The sequence below is a fragment of the Phocoena phocoena genome, chromosome 4, assembly GCF_963924675.1.
Source record: "Phocoena phocoena chromosome 4, mPhoPho1.1, whole genome shotgun sequence".
Lineage (NCBI taxonomy): Eukaryota > Metazoa > Chordata > Mammalia > Artiodactyla > Phocoenidae > Phocoena > Phocoena phocoena.
In genome coordinates, this window is record NC_089222.1 from 61,727,715 (window position 1) to 61,755,521 (window position 27,807).

General features: G+C 35.3%; 1 protein-coding gene across 1 annotated transcript in view; it reads left to right on the forward strand.

The window, feature by feature from the left end:
- Positions 1-12,412, forward strand: part of ATP11B (ATPase phospholipid transporting 11B (putative)) — a 118,874-nt gene extending 106,462 nt beyond the window's left edge. Inside the window, exons 32-33 of the mRNA XM_065875823.1 lie at positions 8,042-8,175; positions 12,331-12,412. Of these exons, the coding sequence (XP_065731895.1) occupies positions 8,042-8,175; positions 12,331-12,412 (216 nt within the window). The remainder of the gene's footprint in view (positions 1-8,041; positions 8,176-12,330) is intronic.
- The last annotated feature ends 15,395 nt before the right edge of the window (positions 12,413-27,807 follow it).

Here is a 27,807-nt window from a genome sequence, read left to right on the forward strand (position 1 = left end):
ACTTAATATACAGTGAGAGTATTGTTCTGTAATATGAGACTTGTTGCTTTTCTGTCCTTCCAGATGGAAGAAGATAAGGGTTCAGTCAGCTCAGCATATGAATTTGCTGAAAGCAAGCACAGAGGGGAGGACAGTAGGCACCTGCTAGCTGAGGCTTGCAGCCAGCAGGACAGTTCTTACGTGCACTAGGTAGTACTGCGCTGGACCTTCCTGGGGACATATCCGCTAAGTTCTCAAGCTTGGGGCATGCTATGGGAGAACTGGCCTGACATTTCAGTTTTTACTTTACTAATTCCTTCACCGTTTCTCATATATTGTTTTTGTTTACCTTTTTTTTTTTTTGATCTTTACATTTTTTATATGTCCGTATCTGAGTATTTCATTAATCTTCCTTTGGATTTATAGTGTTAAATCTTACTTTACTTCAAATTCTAACCTATTGTCTTATACTCAAGAATTTATTCCTTTTCACTTCTTTTGAAAATATGTCATGCTATTTCTGTTATTTCCCAAATCACTTTTCCCACTTGTAGTTATGTGTCATTTTATACATGTTAACATAGTTAGACACTGAATTACTTACCTAAGTCTGCCTCTTGGGTTGAATGGTCAAATGAGTGAGTGCTTAGACTTGGTACTGAATAATTTTCTGTTGACTGGTATTCACCAAACTCTCAGTTCTTACTTTTCATAAACTTTCATAATTACATTTTTGTAATAAAAAAGTATGAATTAATTGAGGACTTGATTCACTCCCTCTTGAGAATTAAACCCTAACAACCACTTCTAGACCTAATTGGGATATGCAAAATATTTTAATTGGTAGTAACCATGGAAGATAAAAATTCTTACCACTAGTAATTATATTTTTACTTGGGCTGTTTGCCACTTTGTACATTCTAATTACTGGTCAAGAAGGTGCTGTTGTCTCATCTGAGATAACCCTCATCAATGGTGAAACTTTAAAACAAAGCTACTTGAAGATTATAAATCAGACAGTGGAACAGGTACAATAATTTGAAAAAATGTGAATTATTCTGGAAGACATATTTTTAAAATTAGATTCCTTTAGTGAATTGCCGAAAATGGAAAATGTTGAAGATTAATCAACTCCCAGTCATTATTATTATTAGTTGAAAAGAAATTCAAAACAATTCTGAATTTTTATTTTGTTTTGGGATATTCCATATGATTACCTTCATAATATATTTATCTTGTATTTTGCTTTGATAAATATAGAAAGATTTTTAGTTTTTAGAACATGCCCTCATTGGCTACAAGGAAAACTCAGCTGAATAACTCATTGATTAAAGAGGGGAAGCTAGCTGGGATTTATAAGATGTCCTGGTTAATTCCCAGAGCACATAATCCATTTGGGAACTGACTGTGCTAATACTGTGAAATTATGTCCTCTGCGATAAAAGTTCCCCAAAGATTCAAGCTCAAGTGGATATTTCAAAAGACATGGATATGATGCTGCTTTACTTTAATATGTCTATTAAAATGTATAGAACAGTTGAGAATTGGGTTCTTAGAATACCCCTATTAAATAATAGGGGCCTTGTTATGGTTACTTTTACAAAGGAATGATAAGTGAATTCTTTTATCATCCTGTGACGTATGGTCTCTCTTCCTATAAACAAGAAAGTAGAAAAGCCCTCAAACCATGGATATGATTTTAGTAAAATTGCTGGAGGTGCTTACCCTGATCTGCAGTTTTTTTCTGCTTTTCACTGAATTTTAATTAGTTGAATGAAATATATCTTGAGTATTTCTCATCTCATATATTTCTGTCTTGGGCATATATTTTGAGATAAAAATCACTTTTTAAAAAGTAAGTATTAAATAATATCTCTCTCCTATATTTTCTGCCTTGAAATGGCAGTTGTTTCTCTAATCAAAATTTGGTCAGCCTTGCCAAATCTGGCAGAACTATGCTGAGCCCTAAATGTTGCCATGGGCTAGACTCTCCTAGTCATCTCCCTCTGTGTCACCCTGCCTCTTAGGCCTTCATTGTTCTGTCACATTTTTGTCTCTGGATTCCTGGCCCTACTCTGGATGCCCTCTTTCCAGCTTGCACCTAGCTACCATAGAGATATCAGCAGGATGCTACGGCTACTGACCTTTCTCATTGTGAACCAGGACGCTTAAGCCCCAGACCTGAAACCTGCCACCACCAACAACAAAAAACATTTTAAGCAGTATCAGCCAACTACAAGTCACCTTCCTCGTCTTGTGTGACAAAGATACATACAGCTATTGCTTCACTTAACAAAGCAGTGAACTACAAAAGGAACAGAAAACCTTAATGGCCTGTATTTAGTTATTGGCCACTAAAAGCTACACTTTTCTGAATGAGTAAAATTTTGTAAACAAATACAATCGAACATTTAAAAGACTAATAATAATAAGGCAGGACCTAGATGCATATCTGATAAGTGTGACAGTTTACAAAACTAATGTTATTTTCAAATCTGTCCTGACTTATTGAATAGCTTTTTCATCTGGAGGTCAAAATGAAGAAAAATATTAGTATTGATATTATTTCTACCAAATGGTAATGAGATATGCTGTGAATGATTAATACTTAGAAAACTGATTTCTTAACATCAGCTGTGCTGATTAGTTAATTGTTGCTATTCTGATTTACCCTCTCCATTAAATTAAAATTGGAGATTTTATCATTTTTCACAGATAATTCATACTCTTGTTCACCTAAACTACAAATTCCTAGTCAGATACTGTTATTTGGCAATCACATCATTAAAATAAAGGGGCCTCAGTCTTTTTGAAACAAGGAATAAGCCAAGTTTATTAAAATAAGCTTCCCTGGTGGCGCAGTGGTTGAGAGTCCGCCTGCCGATGCAGGGGACACGGGTTCACGCCCCGGTCCGGGAAGATCCCACATGCTGTGGAGTGGCTGGGCTCGTGAGCCATGGCCGCTGAGCCTGCGCGTCCGGAGCCTGTGCTCCGCGACGGGAGAGGCCACAACAGTGAGAGGCCCGCGTACCGCAAAAAAAAAAAAAAAAAAAGCTTACCTAATAAATAGAATTCATATTGTATGCTTATTTTCACACTTAAATTAAGGCAACACATGTGGAAATCTCCTTCATTCTGGAGATCCCTAAAAGTCAGTATAGAGGTATTTTATTTATACTTAAAATTGGCTTTCAAAATTGTTTATTTTACTTGGTGAGAAAGAAAGGGAAGGGAGTCCAGAGAAGTAAATGTGAGCTTACAGCATGTTTTGGAGAAAGAGGCCTTGAGTAAGCGAAGCAGTTATTTAAATACCATCATTAAACAGGTACCTCTTCCAATTCTGAATAAGAACTTGAAGCTATTAACTTGTTGTAGGGGTTTTATTATTCTTAGCCAAATATGGAAATTGGTAATATTTGATGACTTTTGATCTCACATTTAAAAGAAAATCATTTCCTTAAATGCCTTTTCTTCCCTCCATAATTATAGTTTAAGGCTTCTTTCCAAATATTTCCTTTAAGGCTAAGCAAAGTGTTCTTTGATTATGAAGTATATAAAACAATTTTACAGGCAAAAGAACAAATATGGTCAATAGTTAAATAATTTTTATCTAAAGTTAAAGAACTTTATTTGATTTGATAGGGTAAAATGTCATAGGCGTGACTAAAAAACTTAGAAACGTATGACAGTTTTCCAACACTTAGAAAATTTAAGGAAGATTTTCGTAGAAGTAACAGGAGAAACTTCTAAATGTTTACCATCATTGATGTGAAAATAATGGAAATAAGAGCAGTGAGCCAGAATTTATTTCAAAAGGGAAGTTCTATAAAGATGAAAATTTTTATTAGCCATACATACCCATGTTGGAGCTCCATAGTTGTTTTGCTTGGCAGCCCTTTTAGCTCTAAGTTACGTGGTTGTTTCTAGGAAGTAAATGTGGTGGAGAGTGAGTCTTACCAATAAATCAAAATTTCTGTTAAGTTAAAAGTTACTGTTTAGTGCCACCGGGTAGGGTCTCACTCCTGTTACTTGTTTTCTTTTCTAGTATTTATTAATAGTCTCTTTTTTAAAAAGGTAATGACTCCCTCTCCTTACTTTGAATGAAATGAGGTCTAAATGCTCCACCCCCGGTTATACTGGAAGCTATGATATGAGATCAAATATGTATATATGGAAAAGTGATGGAGCTTGGAGGTTTGCTAGAGAACACTATAGTGTTTTCTATAGATAGCTTTACAGTAACACAGTTAACCAGCATTTTCAAAACAGTTGGGTTTTTTCTTTCTCCTTAGGGAATAAAAAGGAAATATATTTTGCTTAGTTCAGAAGGTGATCTGAAAAAGTCATTTCTTTTTTTTTTTTTTTTTTTTTTTTTTGCGGTACGCGGGCCTCTCAGCGCCGCAGCCTCTCCCACTGCGGAGCGCAGGCTCAGCGGCCATGGCTTATGGGCCTAGCCGCTCCGCAGCATGTGGGATCCTCCCGGACCGGGGCACAAACCCGTGTCCCCTGCATCGGCAGGCGGACTCCCAACCACTACGCCACAAGGGAAGCCCGTATAATATTTTTTTTTTTTTTTTTGCGGTACGCGGGCCTCTCACTGTGGTGGCCTCCCCCGTTGCGGAGCACAGGCTCCGGACGCGCAGGCCCAGCGGCCATGGCTCACGGGCCCAGCCGCTCCGCGGCACGTGGGATCTTCCCGGACCGGAGCACAAACCCGCGTCCCCTGCATCGGCAGGCGGACTCTCAACCACTGCGCCACCAGGGAAGCCCCGTATAATATTTTTGACATATTAAGATGTTTACTCTCTGTGTTGAGTTGCCCTTAGTTTAATACTTGTCCTTAGGTTTTAAAGTAAAAGGTGATGAATGCAAAGCAGATCCAAACCTAAGCAGTGTTCTGCATGTATGTGGACACTCAAATGCTGCTGACCTTATGGATGTTATCTTTAGTGAATCCCTGTCAGTTGGTTGAGCCCCAGCAGTAGTAAAGCACATGTTGTTAAGCTAAGAAGAACCAAACCCCTTGCTCTTTCAAGTTTCTGGTCTAGTTCAGTGCTCCCCAGATAAATGTTGTGAATGACCAGTTTGTTTTCTTGTTTGTTTTGTTGTTGTTCATTTCCAGTTCATCAATAAAAATGAATTACTAGGAAATGAAATTTGAAAGATATATAAAATAAGCCCCATTTTTTAAATTAGATTCAACAGTTACAAAAGTATTCTGTCAAATTGCCATAAAATTGTCTAATCTCTTACTCTCATGGGCCAGACGCACTTGTCTCTCATGAGCTAGTAACAGTGTTCTCAGACCAACAGTGATCCATAGATCACACTTTGAGTCACACTGGTCTTTTTGCAAGGGGGTAGGAGTAACAACTACTCTCTCTACACTTATGCTAAACATGCACTAAATGCACATCATACTTTTCTGCCCACGCAGTTACTCATTCTCTCTGCTTATAGCCTGGAATGCTGTTACTCTCCCATCTCCAGCTATTGAAATCCCATCCAGTCTTCATATGCCATCTTTTTCATCAAATCTCTCATGCTCTCCCAGTAATACCAACAACAACAGCTGGGTTTGAGCTTTCCTTCCTCTTTTTCAATATTGTACTCTGCTTCATACCATAATTATAAGAAGGCAGTATAACAGCATGGTAAAGAGGTTTAGGCCCTGGAATCAAACCAAGACTCAAGCCCCAGCTGGGTGAGCATGAACATATTTTTAACTTCTCTGTTTCCTCATCTGTAAAATGTGTATGAGTCTGGTGCCTGTCCAAAAAGGTGGTTATAAATGAGGCAATCCATGAGAAGCATCTTACATACTAACTGGCACATACATAGTAAGCATTCCATTAATATAACTGCCATTATGACTTGTTCCTGGCTTATCTCCCACCCTTTTCTTTATCCTTTACTCAACAGATTGAAGGCAGGGTTGCTGTCCCCTTTAGGAACCAGCACAGTGCCTTGCTCAGTGAAGTATAAGTTGAAGTTCAGTGCTTCTGTCGTTTAAATGATTCAAACAAGAATTGGAATAGAATCTAGAGAGAAAGAGGTAGTACTGATAGTTGGAGAGGTGGAGGAGGTTTCATAGAGATGATGGTATTTAAACTGAACTTGGTGTTAGGGGTCAGCAGTCTGCCCCCCAGTTGGTGACAGGCCCTGACACATACCCACAGGCAGGGAGCAGTGCCTGGTTGGCTGTGTAGAGACTGAACAGGAGCATTTAGAAGTAGAGCAGCAAAGGCAGCCTGATATCAGGTTATAAAGGGCCCTACAGGCCTCTTTGAGGTGTAGTACTTTATCCTTGAGCATGTGGGAGCTCTAAAGTCCTGCTTCCTACAGAGGTTGGCTTTGGGGTGGAGGAAGCTGGAGCCCAGTGACCCAAGGAGGAAACTGGGAAACTGGTGAAATCCTGTTACCTAAACCAGCATTTCCTAAAATCTTCCACTGAATATTAATGTTCCTCCTGGTGTTGATTAATGTTCCATTTGGGGAGGGGAGGAAGGGGAGTTTACTGAAAAAAACAAATTTGAGAATTGCACCATGTCTAGCTCTCTCCCTGGAGACTGACCGTACAACCTGACTTACTGACAGTCCTTTACTCACAAAGTCTGTTTAGACATTCCTTGAACTAGTGTTTCTCAAACTTAATTGGCCACAGAACTTTTTTGTGTGCAATGTCTGTAAATATCTCATAATACACAGTTTAAGAAATAGTATCGTAAACAGTCCTAAACCCAAGGGTATTATAATGAAGGAATAAGTAAAATTTGGCTATTTCTCAGTGCTTAGCAGATCCTAGGACATTGATGCAATCAGTTCATTGCCTAACAGGAACCAAGTTGTCTCGCACTGCTTGGTATTTGGCAGCATTATTCTGAGTAGGGATTTTGCAGGACCTCACCAGTTGCTTAGGTTCGGAATGCCAGGTTATTTACGTTTCATCATGTTTGTGTCCTCTGTCCATTGTGAGTGTCTCCACAAGTGTCCCCTGTTGCCATGCCTACACTCGACACTTGGTGATTCCCAGCCTTTGTGAATTGCAGCACTCTAATGAATCTATTTTTGTTGTTTTCCTTCCTCTACGCTTTTGAAAGATTTGTTATGCAATATGTTATATATGTAAAGGAAAATGAGTGAAAAATAAGTTCAAAATGATAACCCTTGAGGAATTTAGGTGTACCCTTGACTGTGTCAAAACCAGGGTTGGGAGTCATTGGGCTATGTGGTCATACCATTTTTTACCCCTTATTTTAACAGGATTGAAATTATTAGTACTGTGGCTTTAAGTTTTTCTTGCCAGGTTTTTTTATCCCTCAATCAATATAAACCTTGCAAGCTTACAGAAGTTAATTCAGTTTTAAATCTAAATAGTACTACTTAGTTACTTCTTTATTTTAATAATGTATCATCAGTTAATTTTTCAAAAGCAAGATGAACTTATTGGCATGGTTAGCACTTAATAGTTGCTTAGCAATTTAAGGCAGATGATGCTTTTTTCAAGAATTATTTATGATGTGTATATATATATCTATATGGTGTTTAGAACCTGGCACTACATAAGGTGTTTGCTACTATTGTTGTTGTTATTGTTGAAGATTGGGATTTGGTCCTGCCTGGTTATTTCCCAGTCTTCAAAATAATTTAAACTCTACTTTTCTCAGTTACTAGATATTTTTAATTGAAGTTGCAGGAGCATTTCACCTAAACAAAAGCTCAAAGAAGAATGAGAATTCATTAAGTCTCTGAGTGGTTGATGTAAATAAATCATTTTAATCATAATATAGTAAGATATTAAAATGCAAAATCTTTGCAGATTTATATAGTATCCAGGTACTTGTTTTATATAATGATTTTACTCAGCCTCTAATTTAGGACACAGTGCCTTTTAAATATTTTTGTATGATTACTCTTAATTAAAGCCTTCTATACATTTCCATATTATAGAAAACATGTATATATTACTTTTGGTTTTAAAGTGCTTGTTGCAGTTTTTTTAATGCTTTTTGGAATTTCAAATCTATAAATAACTAATATTTTTCTCCTTCAACTCCTTCAGCTTACTGAAACAAATTCAAGTATCAAGTGCTTGGACTCCATGTGCTGTTTCTCAGAAGGAGAAACAGCGTGCGCATCTGTTGGAAGAATGCTGGAACGAGTAATAGGAAGATGTAGTCCGTCCCATGTCAGCAGGTGTGAAATTTCTCTAAGTAGCCTTTGCTGCAGATGAGTATCCTATAAACTGGAACAGGATGAACCTGCATCTCTAGATACCTAATAAGTCAGCCCCTGGTTTTACCAACTGAAGCAGGAAGTGTGCTCTTTATTAGCACTCTTTGATGGTATTTCACTTTGTGGCTTTAGGGTGTAGAGGGTTCTTTCACTAACAAAGGAACGGAAAGCACCTTTGAAGAGACTTTTCATCTAATGAACAAAAAATCTTGCTTTACAGTCTTTCTCAAATGTGGTGAATAGGAGTGTGTATCTGGTACTCGTTTTATTTTTATAACTTTCTTTTTTTGATTATACCTAAATTGTTTTATTTCCTGTATTTTGCTTGTATGTTTGCTTTTTGTATTTACAAAATAATCTACACATAATAGTAAAGTCAAAAGATTTTGCCTTTCTTATTCTTCATGTATATTGTCTAGTCACTCATTTGAGACTTTGAGGTATTTATAAACATAAAAGGCTGAAATTCTGCTCTCCTACACCTTTTTATGTGTATAATGAGGTTTTAAAATAAGTTATGATTTTTAAGTTTTTACTCGGTATTTATGGTCTAATTAAAAGTCTATAGGTTAGAACAGGCTCTTTAAATTATGGTTTAGAAGAATTTTAGTGTTTTTGTCTCCTCCCAAATGTGTTCCTTGAATTAGATTTGCTCTTTTGGATCATAACAAAAATACCATTTTTTGGTATATACCACTTAAATTATTTAAAAGTGAAATTGATTCAATTCTTTATACATTTCCCCAAGAGACATGTTATTATTTAGGGAATATTAAGGAATAGAAATAATTTTTTTCACACTTTGGTATTCTTTAGGTGAATAATATCAAAGTCTCAAAGTCAGAGCAGCAGTGCACTTGTGTTCATGAAGGGTTACGGATGGGCAAGAATGGATGGTCATTTCCATTGTCCACAGCGTGCCACATGAATAGTATCACTTTCTACATGTGCCACGCCTGGGAAAAGGTTGGAAAGACCCCAGGAGCAGGGAATAAAGGGCAGAGGAGGCACTACTCTTATCTGTTGATAAGAATTTTTAATATTTGGTTGACTTTATGTTTTAAAAATAATGAATATGACATCATTCTTGTATCATAGAATTCAGGTAACTTTTACTGGTGAACTTGTTAGTTCCCACTTTGCCTTTAGTTGTGGCCATTTCTTTATGGTACAGTTGCATTTATAAAGAGCATTCTTATGTTAATAACATGTCTGTGGTTTCAGACCCCATTTGTTGATTATAATGTGATCAAAAATATTTCCATAATGCTGTGATACTATTTTGTAGGCATTTTATTCCACATGTAAGAATTACTATGAGCACCTAAATTTATTGGGACTTGTATGTTATGACTTACACAACTGTATTATGAAATGCATTATAAGAAAGTAGTTCTGTCATGTACCCAGGCCAACAAGTGTCCCAAAGGAAGTTCCAGAAAGAGCTAATGTATAATATAAGACAGCTTTACTGCACAGAACTAAGGTGGGAATTAGACTAAGAGACTACTGTAGAACTTGTATAGAATTTTTAGAACTTTTTCAACACGAAATTCTCTTTAATGACAATATACATCTTCACTAACTACTAAAAAAAGACTAGAATTAATTTTAAATGATCCCAGAATATTTTTCTGCTTTATATATATTCCCATTTTCTGGATATCAACTATTTAGGTGATGCACCCCATTATTCTTCACATAACCATTTTTATGCTGCATTATCCCTTTTGAACCTGCCCAAGGAATTATGGGATTTATTTCTGCATGTTCTGTTGAAGGTGTCTCTTCTCATCTGTACTTCTTTCCCCTTAAAATTGTATCTCACTTTTTTCTTTTTTAAGAGTTTTTTTTTCTAATAAAATGTTTAACAGTAATGAATATCTTATTTGACAGACTATAAATACCTTTCCAATTTTGTCCAGCATCTCAGGTTATGCTGTCGGTTACTACTGTCATTATCTCCCTGTTTTCTTCAAATGAATAATCTAAAAAGTCTTTTGAGATTTGTTCTATTTTTTTTTTTAGTGGATAAAACTATACAATATTCAGAACCACTTGGTGCTTTTCTAAGGGCTATATGAATATTGCCATGGGTCCATTAACATTATATTTAAACTTTGAAAAGTCATTCGTTTTTTACTTGTAATTGTTTTAGTGAAATATATTTGGCATTCTGTTTTGCTTTTGGAATAGCGTCTATTCTACATTTCTCTCATGTCTAATTTAAAAGGTAGGGCAAGACTGATACCTCTATTTACAAGATGTAGACTCCTTTGGATATTTGTTCCATTAACATTAATTAAACATAAGAGGTAATGGTCATCTCCTGAGAAATACAATTAGTGCTTTCATATGACAGATTTCTTTACTAATAAAGTTTTACCATCCAGGCACAAAAATTCTATTTATATTTTACTAATTGATGTTGTCAAAGGAATATGCCATATTGCAAGCTCTGTTTCAAAGATAGCATCATGGTGCTATATAAAGGATATGACATGTTGTACTCTAAAGGGCTGTACTTCAGCAATAAATGCTTTTCTGTATGTAATTTACCAACAGTTACTTTATCCTAATCAAAACTGTCTTTTAAGTAGAAAGGAATTAATAGTTAATATGTAGTTCAGGTGTTAATGGTCTGTCAAATATGATATTTAACAATATGAATGCACATGTGTGCTTTGAAAAGATCAAAAATGAAGGAAACCTTACCTAATAAGATTCTTCTATGTAAGCAATGGTTGGAAAAGAGGAAAAACTAAAATATTGGCAGTTTGGGAGTATTGTTTATAGTTATGTTTTGTCATGTGTGTCTGAGCATACTTTTTCTTGCATAAATACTTACTCTAAGAAATGTTCATAGTCTTACTCCATTCATTTATTTTACAAATACTGAGTACCTACTATAGCACAGTTCTAGGTGCTAGAGACCGTAGTGAGCAAGCCCTTCTTAAACGAAGGTAGATACTGTTTAAGTTTTCTGGAAACTAGTAAAATTAGAGAACCTGTAAACCACTGGTATTGTTGTTGCTTGTTTTGTCTTCCTCTTTGCCAACTTTGTAAAGTTTCTAGGTTCCAATCTTCATTGTGACTGTGCTCACTTAATCGGTTTATAATTGAACTACATACAAACTTTAGTCTCTAGGAAACAGCAGATTTTTTATAAAAGTGAATTTGGGCCATTTTAAGTGCTAATCTCTTTCTCTAACTTCTCTATTTAAGGAAAGTGGGAACCCTGGAAAAAGTTACATAAAACGTATTTATTAAGTGCTTTTAGTCTTCTAAGAAAGGCCACCTTTAACTTGGTAATCCTAATACTGTCCTTGAAATAGGTTAGGCCATTTTAAGCATGGCAGGCTATTTTTAGTCTTAAGTTATTTTAGCTGAAATTGGTACAGCTGCAAATAAAGTATTACATAATGAATTGCTTATGGCCTTATCATTCAGACAGACAGTAGTTAACTTTTTCCAGACCAGTAGAGGATCATTTGTTCTTAGTTAAGTGAAAACCCTAGTGACTTCTAGCTGTCTTTGATACCTATTGAGTCAAAACATTTACTTCGTTCAAGGTGTCTTTGATACCTATTGAATTAAAACATTTACTTTGTTCAAGCTAATTAATGCTAAAACCTTTAGAATAGAATTTATACCTGAAGAGAAATAATAATATAATATGAACATACTACTGTTTCATTCCAAAGCTTTTGGTAAGTGGGATTTTTGTTTGTTTGCTTTCGTGATGTCAAAATACAGCCTAGTTGCTTTTCAGTAAAACCAAATGTGCATACCTCTTAATAACAAACTTGTTTCTTATTGAATTAAGATTTTAAGAGTGTCTCATGCTTTGCTACCTGTAGAAATTGTTTTAATGCTAATGAATTTTGGCTAATATTTTTATATGATGACTAGAGCATTATTTTTCCCAAGTTTTTGTATAATGTTTGGTCCTTCAGTGCTAGTAAGAAGAACTTATCTTTAGCATTTAAAAATGCATCAATCAGTGCTTATTTTAATACTCAAATCGCATTTTGGTCCTAAGTTTTAGAGTAAAATTTTTTCTCAATTGAAACATAGGTCCTGGTGAGCCAAACTTTTCTCTTATTGTTACTTTAGATCATGGAGTGCATCGGATCCTTTCTATACCAACGACAGGAGCATCTTGACTCTCTCCACAATGGACTCGTCTACTTGTTAAAGGGGCAGTAGTACTTTGTGGGAGCCATTTCAACTCCTTTCCTAAAATTCAGTGTGATCATCCTGGTAATGGCCACACTACCTCTGCGGAATTACTTTCTGAAATCTCTGGAGTAGTTCATGCCCACTCAGAGTTATAATGGCAAACAAACAAAAAGCATTACCATGCACCCCTGTCAGCCGCCCTCTTAATTTAAATCTGAACATGTTAAAATTTATGAATAAAGAGACATTTTCATCTCTTTATCTGGGTTGTCCCCGTGTGCTTACGGGACTCCCAGTGGCATTTCAGCCTTTTGCTAAGGCCACTAAATATTTTAACATCAAGGTAGAAAAGGGAGCTAATTCCTAGTTAATTGTATTTTTTAGTATGGCTTGGTTATTGAGTCTTCTGTTTAAATCTGCCTCTATAAATTATGCTGAAAAGTTTGCCTTGAAAACTCTATTTTTTTATTAGAGTTATATTTGAAACTTTTCATGGAAAAAGTTAATGTGAATAGTAAGGAATTTGGTCCCTCAGTGACCCATGTTTGTTCATTCATTAGTGCTTTCTAAGTTCACAGAGCAAATTAGGAGAATGCATTTCCAACCATTATTTACTGCAGTATGGGTAGTAAATATATACCAGTACCAAAACTTCTCTAAATGTACTGTAACACAACCAGTTAAGTTAACCATATACATGCAAAGGGTATATCTTACCTATAAATCAGGAATCAAGTCCATTCACCAAATTTCAAATTGATGTTTACTATTTTTGTGACAATGTAAAGAACCTATAGTGGGTAAATTAGACACCATTAGCATATTATTATTTAATGTGTTTATCATTGGATCTTTCGCATGCTTTAATCTGGTTAATATATTTAAATTCGCTTTTTTTGTCTATCTGAAGGCTCTGTGTATAGTATTTTACGACACTGTTGTAAATTCAACTATAATCAATAAAAAACCAGTTTGAAAACTATTTAAATATTGCAAATACTTTTAATTATACAAATCAAAATATTAGGATAATTAAATCAATAAAATGAGAAGAGCCTCTGTCTGTAACTAGCTCAGAATTGCTCTTGCTTTTCAGTAAGCTAGCTTTTAGAATAAAGAATTTCAGATGAGAATCCTGTTATTTTTAGGTTAGTATACGTTATCTAACAGCAGACTACTACAGTGAAGTGAAATCTGCCCAGTGTCCCATTATAAGGTGTGGCTATAGAATGTAAATGAAGCAAAGTCTAAAATGCTAAATTATATGGGGTAATGGCTGCAGTAAATTTAAATGCTAAAAATAATTAATCAGGTATGTATTACTGCTGTTAACTCACTGCAGTTCAGTACTTGATTTTCATCCTGAGTTTATCATGTAGATCCAGTGTTGTCATTTGTTTTGATAAAAAGTAATGTTTTAAAACTTGGAAATGATTATTAAAGAACTGTTACTCATCTCTAAGCATATTATTGTGTACATATACATTCAAAATTGTATGGAAATGGTTAAGTAAGGTGTTGCCAAAATTTTCCCTGGAGAATATGATAATTCCTTTCTGTAGGTTTATTGCACAACCTCCACCCCTTTCCCATTTCATGAATATAAGACTTCTGGAATTGGGCTGGTAGGGGAAGAATGGTAGAATTAAGACTTTACCTTTGTTCACTGGTAAACTGTTTTCTTGCTAATATAACATTTGTCTCTTTCAATAATGCAAGGATATTAGGTTATGAATTTCAACCTAAATATTAATTTTCATAAATAGCCCTTCTTTAACTTAGATTGAGTTTAGGAAGATACTGTTATCCTGCAAATACAGTAAAGGGATAATAAAATGTACGGTGTGTACCCTTACCAGCTCGTGTTCCAGAAGAGGAAATATTGCAGAAAATATTCAGTAGAGTATTAGTGGAGAATAATACAGAATTTGCTTTTTCTTAGAATGTCTTATAAAATGTTCATATAACAAAATGACGTTCAGTAGCCCTGCATTACATCTACCTTACAGTGTTTATTTGCCATCAGTTTAACTGACTACTAACACTAGGGAAGGACTGCAAAGCTATCAAGCAGTCTCTGACCAACTACAGCAAGGCATGAGGTCAGCTAGCCTATATGGTGCTCAAGGTGTGATTGATGCAATTTTCTGCGTTCAGTATTTGAAGTTATGTAGGAATTTTATATCTGAAAAAAGTTAATAGCATCCGCTGACACGCTTCTCCTAGTCTGTTGTTAAAAACCTGCTCCATTTAAAGGAAGATTATCTTGTAAGAAAGGGGTTTTCTTCTGGTTATTTAAGAAAGTAACTCTTGTCTACAAACTTGCAGTAGTTTTCTAGTGCTAAATATTCATATTGTAAAACTATTACTGCATAATGAGTAATCAGAAATTTTCTCCCTTGCATATTTCTTTAAAATTCTTTGGAAAGTATGATGTTGATAATTAACTTTTTTATCTGCCAAAACCAGGGTACGATGCTACATGTGTTACTGCTAGTTAGTGGTCTCAAATCTATTTGCCTCACTTGTTTGCTTTTGCCTAGCCTGAAGCCTGTAGCCCTGAAGATAGCAGCAAGTACCAAGTCAGTTTCCAGAATTGCCTATCAGCTGCTTTATGTGACTCAGCACCCTGCCTTAGCTTTAGCAAGCATTAGGCTCACCCCAGAAGGAGTAGAATGTGGGCCAGGAGAACTATAGCTACCCAGCCTTTCTGTGGGGTTGAGAAGAAAAAAAGGGGAGAGAGAAGAAAAAAAGGGGAGAATTTAGTTTGAATTTCTCTTAACTAGCCTCCTCCTTGGGTCTTAATCTCTCTGAGGTCCAAAGGCTTCCCAGACCTGATCCAAACTCTGGCACTGTCCTGAGTAGGAGGTTAAACAGAGGCAAATCATCCAGTTAGGGAATACCTTGCTCAGACCAGGGTCGTTTCTACTGCGTTAAGATTGTGAAATTGGGCTCCTGTGGTAAGCTTCAGACTCCTATCTGATAGGCAGGAGTCACGGCCACTAAAAAATTTATAATTAATACCAAAACTTTTTAACATATGCTGCTCTGAAAAGTTATTGGGGACTGGGGAGAAAGGGAAAATCATCCATGTTTGTGTTTTTCCTGTAAATATCAACTTGGAGTATGATACAAGCAGGCATTAATAAGACTAACACACCAAAGAGTTATGTAAAACGTGTTTTATTAATTTTGGTCCCCCTTTAGAGACATTTTTATTTCTATCCTGATGAGTCATCTATTTTCATAAAAATAGAACATTATTAAAGTGCTGTTTATGTGAGATAACCTGAATGATATTCCTGCAAAAAAATAGATCATAACTAATGATATGTTTGTAACAATGGTGACTTAGATTTTTATGAATAATTAGTGGTTGGAAATACTGTCACAACACTCAGTTTAAAATTTTGGACCTCAGACACTGTGGCTGTCTAATATCTAAATTATCTGCATTGTCAGTAAATGTAGTATACCTATTGTACAGCTCTCAGTAATTTTTTAAAGTTTATGAAATTATATTTATCAAATAAAAAATTTCCTATGTAAGTAAAAGTCTTTTTCCATTATTTGAATGCATTTTAAGCCTCTCTCTGCTCATCACAACCAGCACTGCCAAGTTTTTTGGGGTTTTTTTAGCTAAATTTTTACTACATTTTCCCTCCACTAGAGTACAGAAATTCCATTATGCCTTTCACTAACTGCAATTTTCAAAAATCCAGAAGTTCTTTTGTTACCCAAGTTTTATAGCTTATCGGTACAGTTCCTGAAAAGCTGTCTGATTCAAATGCACCAACTGTAAAGGCCAACACACTTCAACTAGAAAATGTATCATTCATGAAAAACCAGCCAGTGTAAATTTGGAAATGCCTTAGTTTAATAGAAAATATGTGCTTTCTGGGACTTCCTTGGTGGTCCAGTGGTTAAGACTCCATGCTTCCAATTCAGGGTTCAATCCCTGATCGGGGAACTAAGATCCCACATGTTGCATGGCACGGCCAAAAAAATTAAAGTTTTTAAAAATAAAAATGTGCTTTAAAATATAACATTTAAAAAATATATATAACATTTATTTCTAAAATATTCTAACCTCCTAATGATCAGTCATTGTTTCTAATGCTTCTTCAGTTGCCACGTAATTATTTCATCTACGTTTATTAAAAAGGTAAGCTGTTGTTTTTGCGTGTTAGTATTTGCAAAGGGTGACAATGTATATAATATATGTATTTTTATTTCTGAAATGAAACAAGAACATGATCCTGGACAAGTCAGTTTATCTCGGCATCTGTTTTTATTATAAAAGGAGTTGAGGGTTTGGACTTGGACTATCTTTAGGGTACTTCGGTCTTTAACTTTTATTGTACAACATAATGAATCATGTTCCTTTTTTATATATAAATTTATCTTTGGCTGTGTTGGGTCTTCGTTGCTGCACACAGGCTTTCTCTAGTTGTGGCGAGCAGGGACTACTCTTCGTTGCGGTGCGCGGGCTTCTAATTGCGGTGGCTTCTCTTTGTTGTGGAGCACAGGCTCTAGGCACACAGGCTTCAGTAGTTGTGGCACGCGGGCTCAGAGTTGTGGCTCGCAGGCTCTAGAGTGCAGGCTCAGTAGTTGTGGCTCATGGGCTTAGTTGCTCTGCAGCATGTGGGATCTTCCCGGACCAGGGCTGAAACCCGTGTCCCTGCGTTGGCAGGCAGATTCTTAACCACTGCGCCACCAGGGAAGTCCCTGGATCATGTTCTTAATGAATAGGAAATTTAGGGCAAGAAAGTAAAATTTTATGAGCAGCATTTCACTAGAAAATTTAGTGAATTCGAAAGCAATTCAAGTTTTATTTTGAAGAGTAACTTGACTCAAAGAACAAAGCTGTTGTAAATTGAGGTGAGTTCACGTGTCTCTGTGAACAGCTGATTTTGGAAGTGGCAGATCTGATAAAAATCTGATGTCAGATTGTTTTGTGTGTGTGTGGCTGTGTTAGGTCTTCATTGCTGCATGCAGGCTTTCTCCAGTTGCAGCGAGCAGGGGCTACTCTTCGTTGCGGTACACAGGCTTTTCATTGCAGTGGCTTCTCATTGCGGAGCACGGGCTCTAGGCATGCGGGTTCAGTAGTTGTGGCATGCAGACTCAGTAGTTGTGGCTCGCGGGCTCTAGAGCACGGGCTCAGTAGTTGTGGCGCATGGGCTTAGTTGCTCTGCGGCATGTGGGATCTTCCTGGACCAGGGATTGAACCCGTGTCCCCAGCCCTGGCAGGCGGATTCTTAATCACTGCACCACGAGAGAAGCCCTGATGTCATATTTTTAATACTAATTTTTAAGGTAAAACAGTCTGTATTCAAGTAAAATCTGTAGACAGTGAAGTGCATAGATTTTAGGATTACGTTCTATTTCTTTTGACATTGTATACATCTGTGTGATCCTAATCCAAGTCCAGATAGAGAACTTTTCTATCATCTCAGAAGGTGTCCAGGAAATGTATTTCTCTCCCTTTCTGCCCTTGGCAACCATTTTTTTCTGTTATCTATTGTCACAGATCAGTTTCACCTGTTCTTGAATTTCATATAAATGGAATTATACATGTTCACTTTTGCATCTGACTTTGTTTACAATGTCTGTGAGGTTCATACATGTTGTTGCATATATCCATAGTTTGGAGGGTTGTTGCATATATCCATAGTTTGGAGGGTTTTTTCCTACTCTGTAGTGTTCCTTTTCATGAACATCCCACAATTTATCCTTTCTCTGGTTTATGGACATTTGAGTTATTTACAGTTTGGGGTGATTACAAATAAAGTTATTATGAACATTCTTCGTGGACGTGTTTTCATTTCTCTTATTAAATAATGAGTAGAATTTCTGGGTCATAAGTTTATGTTTAATTTTATGAGAAACTGCCAAAAGTTTTCCCAAGTGACTGTAGGTGCCATTTTATGTGCATTTGTGTACAATAATGAGAGTTCCAGTTTTATTATATCTCATGATTTTAATTTGCATAACAAATGATGTTTAACTCCTTTTTATATGCTTACTGACAATTTATCTTTTTTTTCTGAAATGTGTATTGAAGGCTCTGGCCATTTTATTTTCCATTAGGTTGCTTGTCTCATTACAGAATGGTTGGAATCCTTTTCATGAGGATGTTAGTAAGTTCTTTGTCAGATGTATGTATTACTAGCATTTTCCCCCAGCCTGTGCTCTGCCTGTATATTTTCTTACTGGTGACTTTGGGGAGCAGGAGTGTTTTATTTTGATGAAGTCCATTTTTTTTCCTTTATGGTTATGTGTTTTTTTGTGTCTTATCTAAAATATTCTTGTCAACCCCAAGTTAATGAAGATAATTTCCTATGTTTTCTTCTGAAAGCAGCCTCTTACATTTAAGTCCATGATCCATCTCAAATTCATTTATGTGTAAGATGTGAGGCAGGGATTGAGGATCTTCCTTCCTCCCAACCCCCATAAGAGTATCTATTTGGTTTAGCTCCACTTGTTGAAAATGTTCTCTATCTCCATTGAATTCATTTGGTGAATTTATTAATTCATAAAATTAGCTGACTGGGGAATTCCCTGGCAGTCCAGTGATCAGGGCTCCGTGCTCCCACTGCAGGGAGCATGGGTTTGATCCCTGGCTGGGGAACTAAGATCCCACAAGCCACGCAGTGCGGCCAAAAAATTTATAAAATAAAGTTAAATGTATAAATGTGGGTCTATTTCTGGACTCTCCAATTCTGTTCATTTATCCTTACACCGGTAGCACACTGTCTTAATTACTATAGCTTTATGCCTAGCTTTGAGATAAGGTAGTTTAAGCCCTTCAACTCTGTTGTCAAGATTGTTTTGTCTATCCTAGGTTCTTTGCATTTCCATATAAATTTTGGAATCAGCTGATTAATTTATTTTAAAAAAATCCTGATATGATTTTGATTTGGATTGCTCTGAATTTATATATCAATTTTAAAAGCACTGACATCTTAATATTGACTCTTCTAATCCATGAACATGATATATCTCTCCATTTATCTTAGGTCTTTTCTCAAGAAGGTTTTGTAGTCTTCAGTATAGACATCTGGCAAATCTTTGTTAAACTCTTAAAATTTTTAAGGTTTATGGTGCTGTGGTAAATAGAATTGTTTCTTAATTTATCTTCCAGTTACTCATTACTGTTATACATAAATGCAATTAATTTTTGTGCTTTTTACTTTGTAACTTAACCTTGCTAAATTCAATTTTTCTATTTTTTTTAACTTTTGTGTAGAATGCTTTTGATTTTGATGTAAACAGTTGTCATCTGAGAATTCAGTTTTTTCCATTTTCATGCCTTTTGTCTCTTGTTATTGCATTATTGTACTGGCTAGAGCTTCCTGTACAATGTTAAATAGACATGGTGAGAACCATGAGGTGTTGAGTTTTGAAAATGTTTTTCCTCCATTTTTCAAGATGAGCATATGGTTTTGTATGTTTTAGCTTGGTACTATGGTGAACTATTTTGGTTGATTTTCAAATGTTAAACCAACTTTATATCCCTGAAATAAATTTCACTGGGGTATGATGTGTTATCCATTTATATATTGTTGTTTGATATGCTAATATTGTGTTAGAGGCTTTTGTATCTATGCTTATGAAGGATATAGATCTGTGATTTCATTTTCTTATACCATCTCTGTCAGGTTTTGGTATTAGGGTTATGCTGGCCTCACAAAACAATTTGGGAAGTGTTCCCTCCTCCCCTTTTTTGGAAGAGTTTATGAGGTTATTATTTTTTGTTTTAATGTTTTGAAGAATTCATGTCATCTGGACCTAGTTAGAGGGGTTTGGGGGGTGTTTTTTTTTGCAGGGGGGGAATATTGTGGATCACAAATTCAACTTCTGAAACAGACACAGGATTATTCACATTTTCTGTTTCTTTTATGAAATTTGGTAAGTTGTATCTTTTAAGGAATTTGTCCGTTTCATGTAATTTCCAATATTTTTGACATAAAGTCCAGAATATTCTTTGATTATCCTTATAGTGACTATAGGATATGTGTTGTTTTTGCTTATTTGTAGCTTTTTTTCTAGACTTTTTACCTGACCAATCTTGCTAGGGGTTTAATCAAGTCTATTAATTTTTTCAAAGAATCAACTTTCGGCTTTGTTAATTTTACCCATTTATTTTTATTGCCCTATGCTCTCATCTGTATTATTCCTTTCTATTTTGATTTTGTTTTCTAACATTTATTCATTTATTTATTTGGCTGCACTGGGCCTTAGTTGCAGCACACAGGCTTTTTGCAGCGTGTGGGATCTTTAGTTGCAGCATGCGGGATCTAACCAGGGATCGAACCCATGCTCCCTGTATTGGGAGCAAGGATTCTTAACTGCTGGACCACCAGGCAAGTCCCTCTATTTTGGTTTTAATTTGCTCTTCTTTTATGGCTTTTTTGAAGCTTAGATAAATTGATTTTTAACCCTTTTTAATAAAGACATTAAAACTACACATTTCCCTCCATGTACTGCTTTAGGTGATTCCCACAGATTTTATTTTTTCATTGTTATTCAAATCAGAATATTTTATTTCCTTTATGATTTCTTTTTTGATCCCTGGATTATTTAGAGGTTTTTTGACTTCTAAATATTTGGGGGATATATACTTTTTTTCCCTTCCAGTCCCTTCACTTTTTTCTTAATAGTGTTAGTCAGGATTTCCAATACTGTGTTAAACATTTGTGGTGATAAGGATATCCTAATCTTGTTTCTTATCTTAAAGGGAATGCATCTAAGGTTTACCCATTTAGTGTGATATATATTGTAGGGTTTGAGTATACATAGCTTTTCCCTCATTAAGAATATTTCCTTCTATTCCTAGTTTACTAACAATTATAGATAGGTGTTGAACTTTGCAAAATGATTGTTCTGGTTCAACTAAAGTTATCATGAAATGTTTTACTCCATTATTTTATTAATATAGAGAAGTATATTGATGGATTTTTCTGATACTGAACAATCCTTGCATTACTGGCAGAAATCCTGCTTGTTCATGATATGTTATTTTTAGTGCTCTGTTGGATTCATTTAACTATTGCTTTATGTAGGATTTTGAATCAGCATACATAAACAAAATGGGCCTATAATTTTCCTTTTTATTCTCTTGGTTTGGGTTTTTTGTTTCTGGTTTTTGAGTCAGTATTACACTAATCTCAAGGAATGAGCTGGGAAGACCTCCCACTTCCCCGTTTTCTGGTTTCTGGAACAACTTGCATAAAATAGAATTAGCTATTTTGAAAGTTTGGTAGAGTTTCATAGAATAAAAACATTTGGAAGTGAGGTTTTTTCAGAGGACAGGTCCTTGACTACTATCTCTAATATACTTCTTACAGTTATGAATCTATTCAAGTTATTCCTATATATTTTATATGTTTCTAGGAGTTTATCCATTTTATTTAAATATTTAAATTTAGTTCATAAGACTTTTATCTCCATATGTCTGAAATAATTTCTCCTCTCTTTCCACACTTTTTTTTTTTTAATCGAGGTATAATTGACAGATAACATTACTTTCAGGTATACAACATAATGATATTTGTATATACTGTGAAATGGTTAATAGGCCTAGTTAACATCCCTCACCGTAGTTACAAAATTTTTTCTTGTGATGAGAACTTTTAAGATCTCTCAGCACTTTCAAATTTGCAGTACAGTATTAACTGTAGTCACCATACTGTACATTACATCCTCATGACTTACTTATTCTGTAACTGGAAGTTTGTACCTTTGACCCCCTTCACCCATTTCACCCAACCCTAAGCCCCCACCTCTAGCAGCCACCAATCTGTTCTCTAATTCATGAGCTCAGTTTTCTTGTTTTTGTTTTTTAGATTCTGCATATAAGTTGGCTCATACGGTATTTGTCTTTCTCTATCAGATTTATTTCACTTAGCATAATGCCCTCAAAGCCCATCCATGTTGTCCCAAATGGCAGGATTTCCTTCTTTTTTATGGCTGAATATTCCTTCATGTATGTATGTACATTTTCTTTATCCATTTCTTCATTGTTGGACACTTAGGTTGTTTCCGTATCTTAGGTATTATAAATAATGCTTCAGTGAACATGGGAGTGCACATATCTTTTCGAGTTAATGTTTTTTCTTTTTGGATAAATCCCCAGAAGTAGAATCACTGGGTCATAGGTATAATTTCTATACCGTTTTCCATAGTAGCTACACTAATTTACATTCCTGCCAACAGTGTAGAAGGGTTCCTTTTCTCCACATCCTCACCAATACTTATTTCTTTTTTTGATAGTAGCCTTTCTAACAGGTGCGATGTGACATTGTGGTTTTGATTTGCATTTCCCTGATGAGTGATGTTGAGCACCTTTTCATGTACCATTTGTATGGCTTCTTTGGGAAAATGTCTATTCAGATCCTCTGCCCATTTCTTAATTGGATAGTTTATTTTCTTGCTATTGAATTGTATGAGTTCCTTGTACATTTTGGATATTAACCCTTTGTCAGATATATGATTTGCAAGTATTTTCTCCCATTCAGTAGGTTGCCTTTTCATTTTGTTGATGGCTTCCTTTGCTGTGCAGAAGTTTTTAAGTTTGATATAGTCCCACTTTTTTATTTTTGACTTTGTTGCCTTTACTTTTGATATTGAATGGAAAAAATCAATGCCAACACTGATGTCAAGGAGTTTACCACCTATTTTTTTCTAGGACTTTTATGGTTTCAGGTCTTACATTTAAATCTTTAACCCATTTTGAGCTTTTGTGTGTGTGTGTGCGATATGAGGGCCTCTCACTGTTGTGGCCTCTCCCGTTGTGGAGCACAGGCTCCGGATGTGCAGGCACAGCGGCCATGGCTCACGGGCCCAGCCGCTCCGCAGAACGTGGGATCTTCCCGGACCGAGGCACAAACCCACATCCCCTGCATCAGCAGGCGGACCCTCAACCACTGCACCACCAGGGAAGCCCCCCATTTTGAGCGTGTGTGTGTGTGTGTGTGTGTGTGTGTGTGTGTATGGTGGAAGATAGTGGTCCGGTTTTCCCAACACCATTTATTAAGAGACTCCTTTACCTATTGTAGGTTTTTGGCCCCTTTGTTGTAAATTAATTGACCATACGTGTATGGGTTTCTTTCTGGTTTCTCTATTCTGTTCCATTGATCTATATATGTTTTTATGCCAATACCATACTGTTCTATTAGAGTTCTGTGATATATTTGGAAGTCAGGAAGCATGATACCTCCAGCTTTGTTCTTTTTTCTCAAGGTGGCTTTGGCTGTTCATGGTCTCCTGTGCTTCTATACAAATGTTAGGATTGTTCTATTTCTGTGAAAAATGCCATTGGAATTTTGATGAGGATTGCACTGGATCTGTAATTTGCTTTGGAGAGTATGGACATTTTAGCAATAATCTTCTAAGCCATGAGCATGGACTAGTTTTCCATTTATTTGTCTTTGCCTGCCTTTGTCTTCTTCAGTTTCTTCAGTGTCATATAGTTTTCAGTGTACAGGTCTTTTGCTACCTTGGTTAAACTTATTCCCCAGTATTTTATTCTTTTTGATGCAATTGTACATGGAATTGTTTTCTTAATTTTCCTTTTTGACAATTGGTTATTTGTGTATCGAAACACCACAGATTTCTGTATATTGATTTTGTATCCTGCAACTTTACCGAATTTATTAGTTTTAATAGTTTTTGGTGGAGTTTTTAGGGTTTTCTATATATAATATCATGTCATCTGTAAATAGTTTTACTTATTTCTGATTTGGATGCCTTTTATTTCTCTTTCTTGCCTAATTAATTGCTCTGCTTAGGACTTCCAATACTATGTTGAATAAAAGTGGCAAAAGGGGACATTCTTGTCTTGTTCCTGATGTTAAAGGAAAAGCTTTTAGCTTTTTAGCATTGAGCATGTTATCTGTGGGCTTGTCAAATGGCCTTTATTATGTTGATGTGAATCTTCTCTATACCCACTTTTTTGAGAATTTTTATCATAAATGAGGGTTGAATTTTGTCAAAAGCTTTTTCTCCATCTATTGAGACTGACAAAATAAAGGATAAAAATCATATGACAAGGTAGTATATTACATTTATTGATTTGCAGATGTTGAACCATCCTTGGATCCCTGGAATAAATCCTACTTGATCATGGTGTCTGATCCCTTTAATGTATTCTTGAATTCAGTTTGCTAATATTTTGTTGAGGGTTTTTGTATCTGTGTTCATCAGGGATATTGTCCTGTAACTTTTCTTCTTGCGGTGTCCCTGTCTGATTTTGGAACCAGGGTAATGCTGACCTCGTAAAATGACATTGGAAGGATTCCTTCTTTTTCTCTTTTTTTAGATGAGTCTGAGAAAGTTTGGTATTAATTCTTTAAATTTTGGTAGAATTCACCAGTGAAGCCATCTAGTCCTGGAGTTTTTGTTTGTTGGGAGGTTTTGGATTACTGATTCACTCTCCCTACTAGTAATTGATCTACTCAGATTTTCTGTATGTTTCTAGGAATTTATCCATTTCTTCTAGGCTATTCAATTTGTTAGCATATAATCGTTCATAATAGTTTCATGATCCTTTGAATTTGTGGTATCACTTGTAACATCTTTCATTTTTTTGAATCCTCTCTTTTTCTTGATGGGTCTAGATAAAGGTTTGTCAATTTTGTTTACTTTTCAAAGATCCAGCTCTTAGTTTTATTGATCTTTTTCTATTGTCTTTTTAATCTATTTCCAATCTGATCTTTGTTATTTCCTTCCTTTTACTAATTAGGGCTGTTTATTCTTCTTTTTCTAGTTCCTTAAGGTGTAAAGTTAGGTTATTTGAGATTTTTCTTGTTTCTTGTTTCTTTCTAGGCACTTATCTTCCCTCTAAGAATTGTATTCCCATAAGTTTTCGTATGTTGTATTTCCATTTGTCTCAAGGTATTTTTTATTTCTCTTGATTTCTTCTTTGACCCTTTGGTTGCCCAGTACCATGTTGTTTAATCTACATATTTGTGAATTTTCCAGTTTTTTGTTTGTTTCTTTGTTTTGTAATTGATTTGTAGTTTCATACCATGTGCTCAAAAAAAGAAGCTTGATATGATTTCAATCTTCTTAAATTTATTAATACTTGATTTGTGGCCTAAAATCTGTCCTGGAGAATGTTCCTGTGCAGTTGAGAAGAATGTGTATTTTGTTGCTTTAGGATGAAATTTTCTCTATATTCTGTTAAGTCCATCTGGTTTAGCATATCATTTAAAGCCAATGTTTTCTTAATTGATTTTCCGTCTGGATGATCTATTGACAGTGGAGTATTAAAGTCCCCTATTACTGTATTGCTATCTATTTCTCCCTTAAAGTCTGTTAATATTTGCTTTATATATTTAAGTGCTTCTGTGTTGGGCTCCTAAATGTTTACAAATATTATATCCTTTTGTTGGATTGACCCCTTTATCATTACGTAATGCCCTTGTCATTTATTACAGTCTTTCTTTGTTTTAAAGCCTATTTTGTCTAATATAAATGTAGCCACTGCAACTTTCATTTGGTTTCTATTTACATGGATTGTCTTTTTCAGTCCCTTCACTTTCGGTCAGTGTGTGTCCTTACATCTGAAGTGAGTTACCTGTAGACAGCTAGATTGGTCTTGGGTTGGTTGGTTGGTTTTTTATCCATTCACCTAGTCTATCTTTGGGAAATGTAGTCCATTTACTTTAATTATTGATAGGTATATACTCATGGCCATTTGTGCCTTGTTTTCTGGCTGTATTATAGTTTCTCTGGCCCTTTCTTCTTTTGCTCTCTTCCTGTGTGATTTGATGATTTTCTTTTGTGGTATGCTTAGATTCCTTTCTCTATCTTTTGTGCATCTATTATAGGTTTTCCTTTGTGGTTACCATGAGGTTTACATATAACAAAACAGTCCTTGAAGTTGATAACAACTTAAGTAAGTATGAACACATTCTAAAGCTCTATATTTTCACTCTCTCCCACTTACGTTTCAGGGTTTTGATGTCACACTTTTCATATTTTTATATTGTGTATCACTTAACTATTATAGTTATTTTTACTACTTTTGTCTTTTAACCTCCATATTAGTTTTATAAGTGATTAATCTTTATAAGAATTAAGCTTTAATCTAAGTTTTCTAAGTGTTTAATGATTTTAATTAAAAATTTTAAGTAAGTTTCTATTTAATTTCCAAGTATTTGGGGGGATACACTATTTTTAATTATTTATAATTCTGTTATAGTCAGAAAACATACCCTGAATGATTTCAGACCTCGGGAATATATTAAAACCCAGCATTTGAGATATCTTGGTGAATGTTCCAAGTGCACATCAAGACTTTGTTTCTGGTTCTGCATTTAAAGAGCTGGAAGTCACCACTCCATCCTAGCAGCAAGTAAGAAGTTGAACAGGTATTTTAAAACTTCTTGAATTCATAACAGACTGGAGGACAGACGGCAAACTGCTGCCCCATATTGGAAAGGCAGGCAAATACAAAGACTGGGAAAAAAACAACAAAACCCAATATATTATGCAAGTACTTTGCTACAATTACAAACGGTGTAACATATGTACAATGGTAATATCAATAAAAGAAATAAAGGAAAAGATGAAATATTTCAAACAACAACAGATTTCCCCCAAGTTAATGTCAGACACCAAACCACAGATCCAGGAAACTCAGAGATCACCAAGCTAATCTGAAGGAAGCCAGAGGTAAGAAACATTTTATCTACAGAGGAACAAAGATAAGTATCACATCTAACTTCTCAGAAGCCATGTGAGCAAGAAAAAAATGGAGTGAACTATTTAAATTTTTGAGAAAAAAATATCACCAACGTAGATATCTGTACTCTGCAAAACTGTTCTTTCAAAACTAAAGAAATAAACACTTTCTCAAACAAAAACTGATGGAATTTGTTGCCAGTACACTCACCATACAAGAAATGTTAAAAAAGTTCTTTAAAGAGAATGAATGTAATATAGGTCAAAAACGCAGATCTATATAAAATAAGGAAGAGCAATGAAGAAGAAATAACTGAAGGTAAAATAAAAGCTTTTATTTTTAGTTGATCTAACAAACAGATAACAGTTTCTTCCAAATGCCAACAATGTATTCGATTATGTATGCTTAGATATTTGTGTTATGAATATGTATGCTAACGTAATATGCTTATATATAAGTGAAATGAATAACAGCAGTGATACAAAGAACGGGAAGAAGGATTTAGGATTATTTTATTACTGTAAGGTACACTACCTGTGATGTTATTTGACAGAATTGGATTAGCTATAATTGTATATACGAATTCTAGGGCACCCACTAAAAACAAGGTGGGAAATAAAGTATAACTAATATGCTAAGAAAGGAGAGAAATGGAATCATAGAAAATGCTATTAAAACTACAAAAGCCAGAAAAAGAAAGACAAAAATAGAACAAGGGC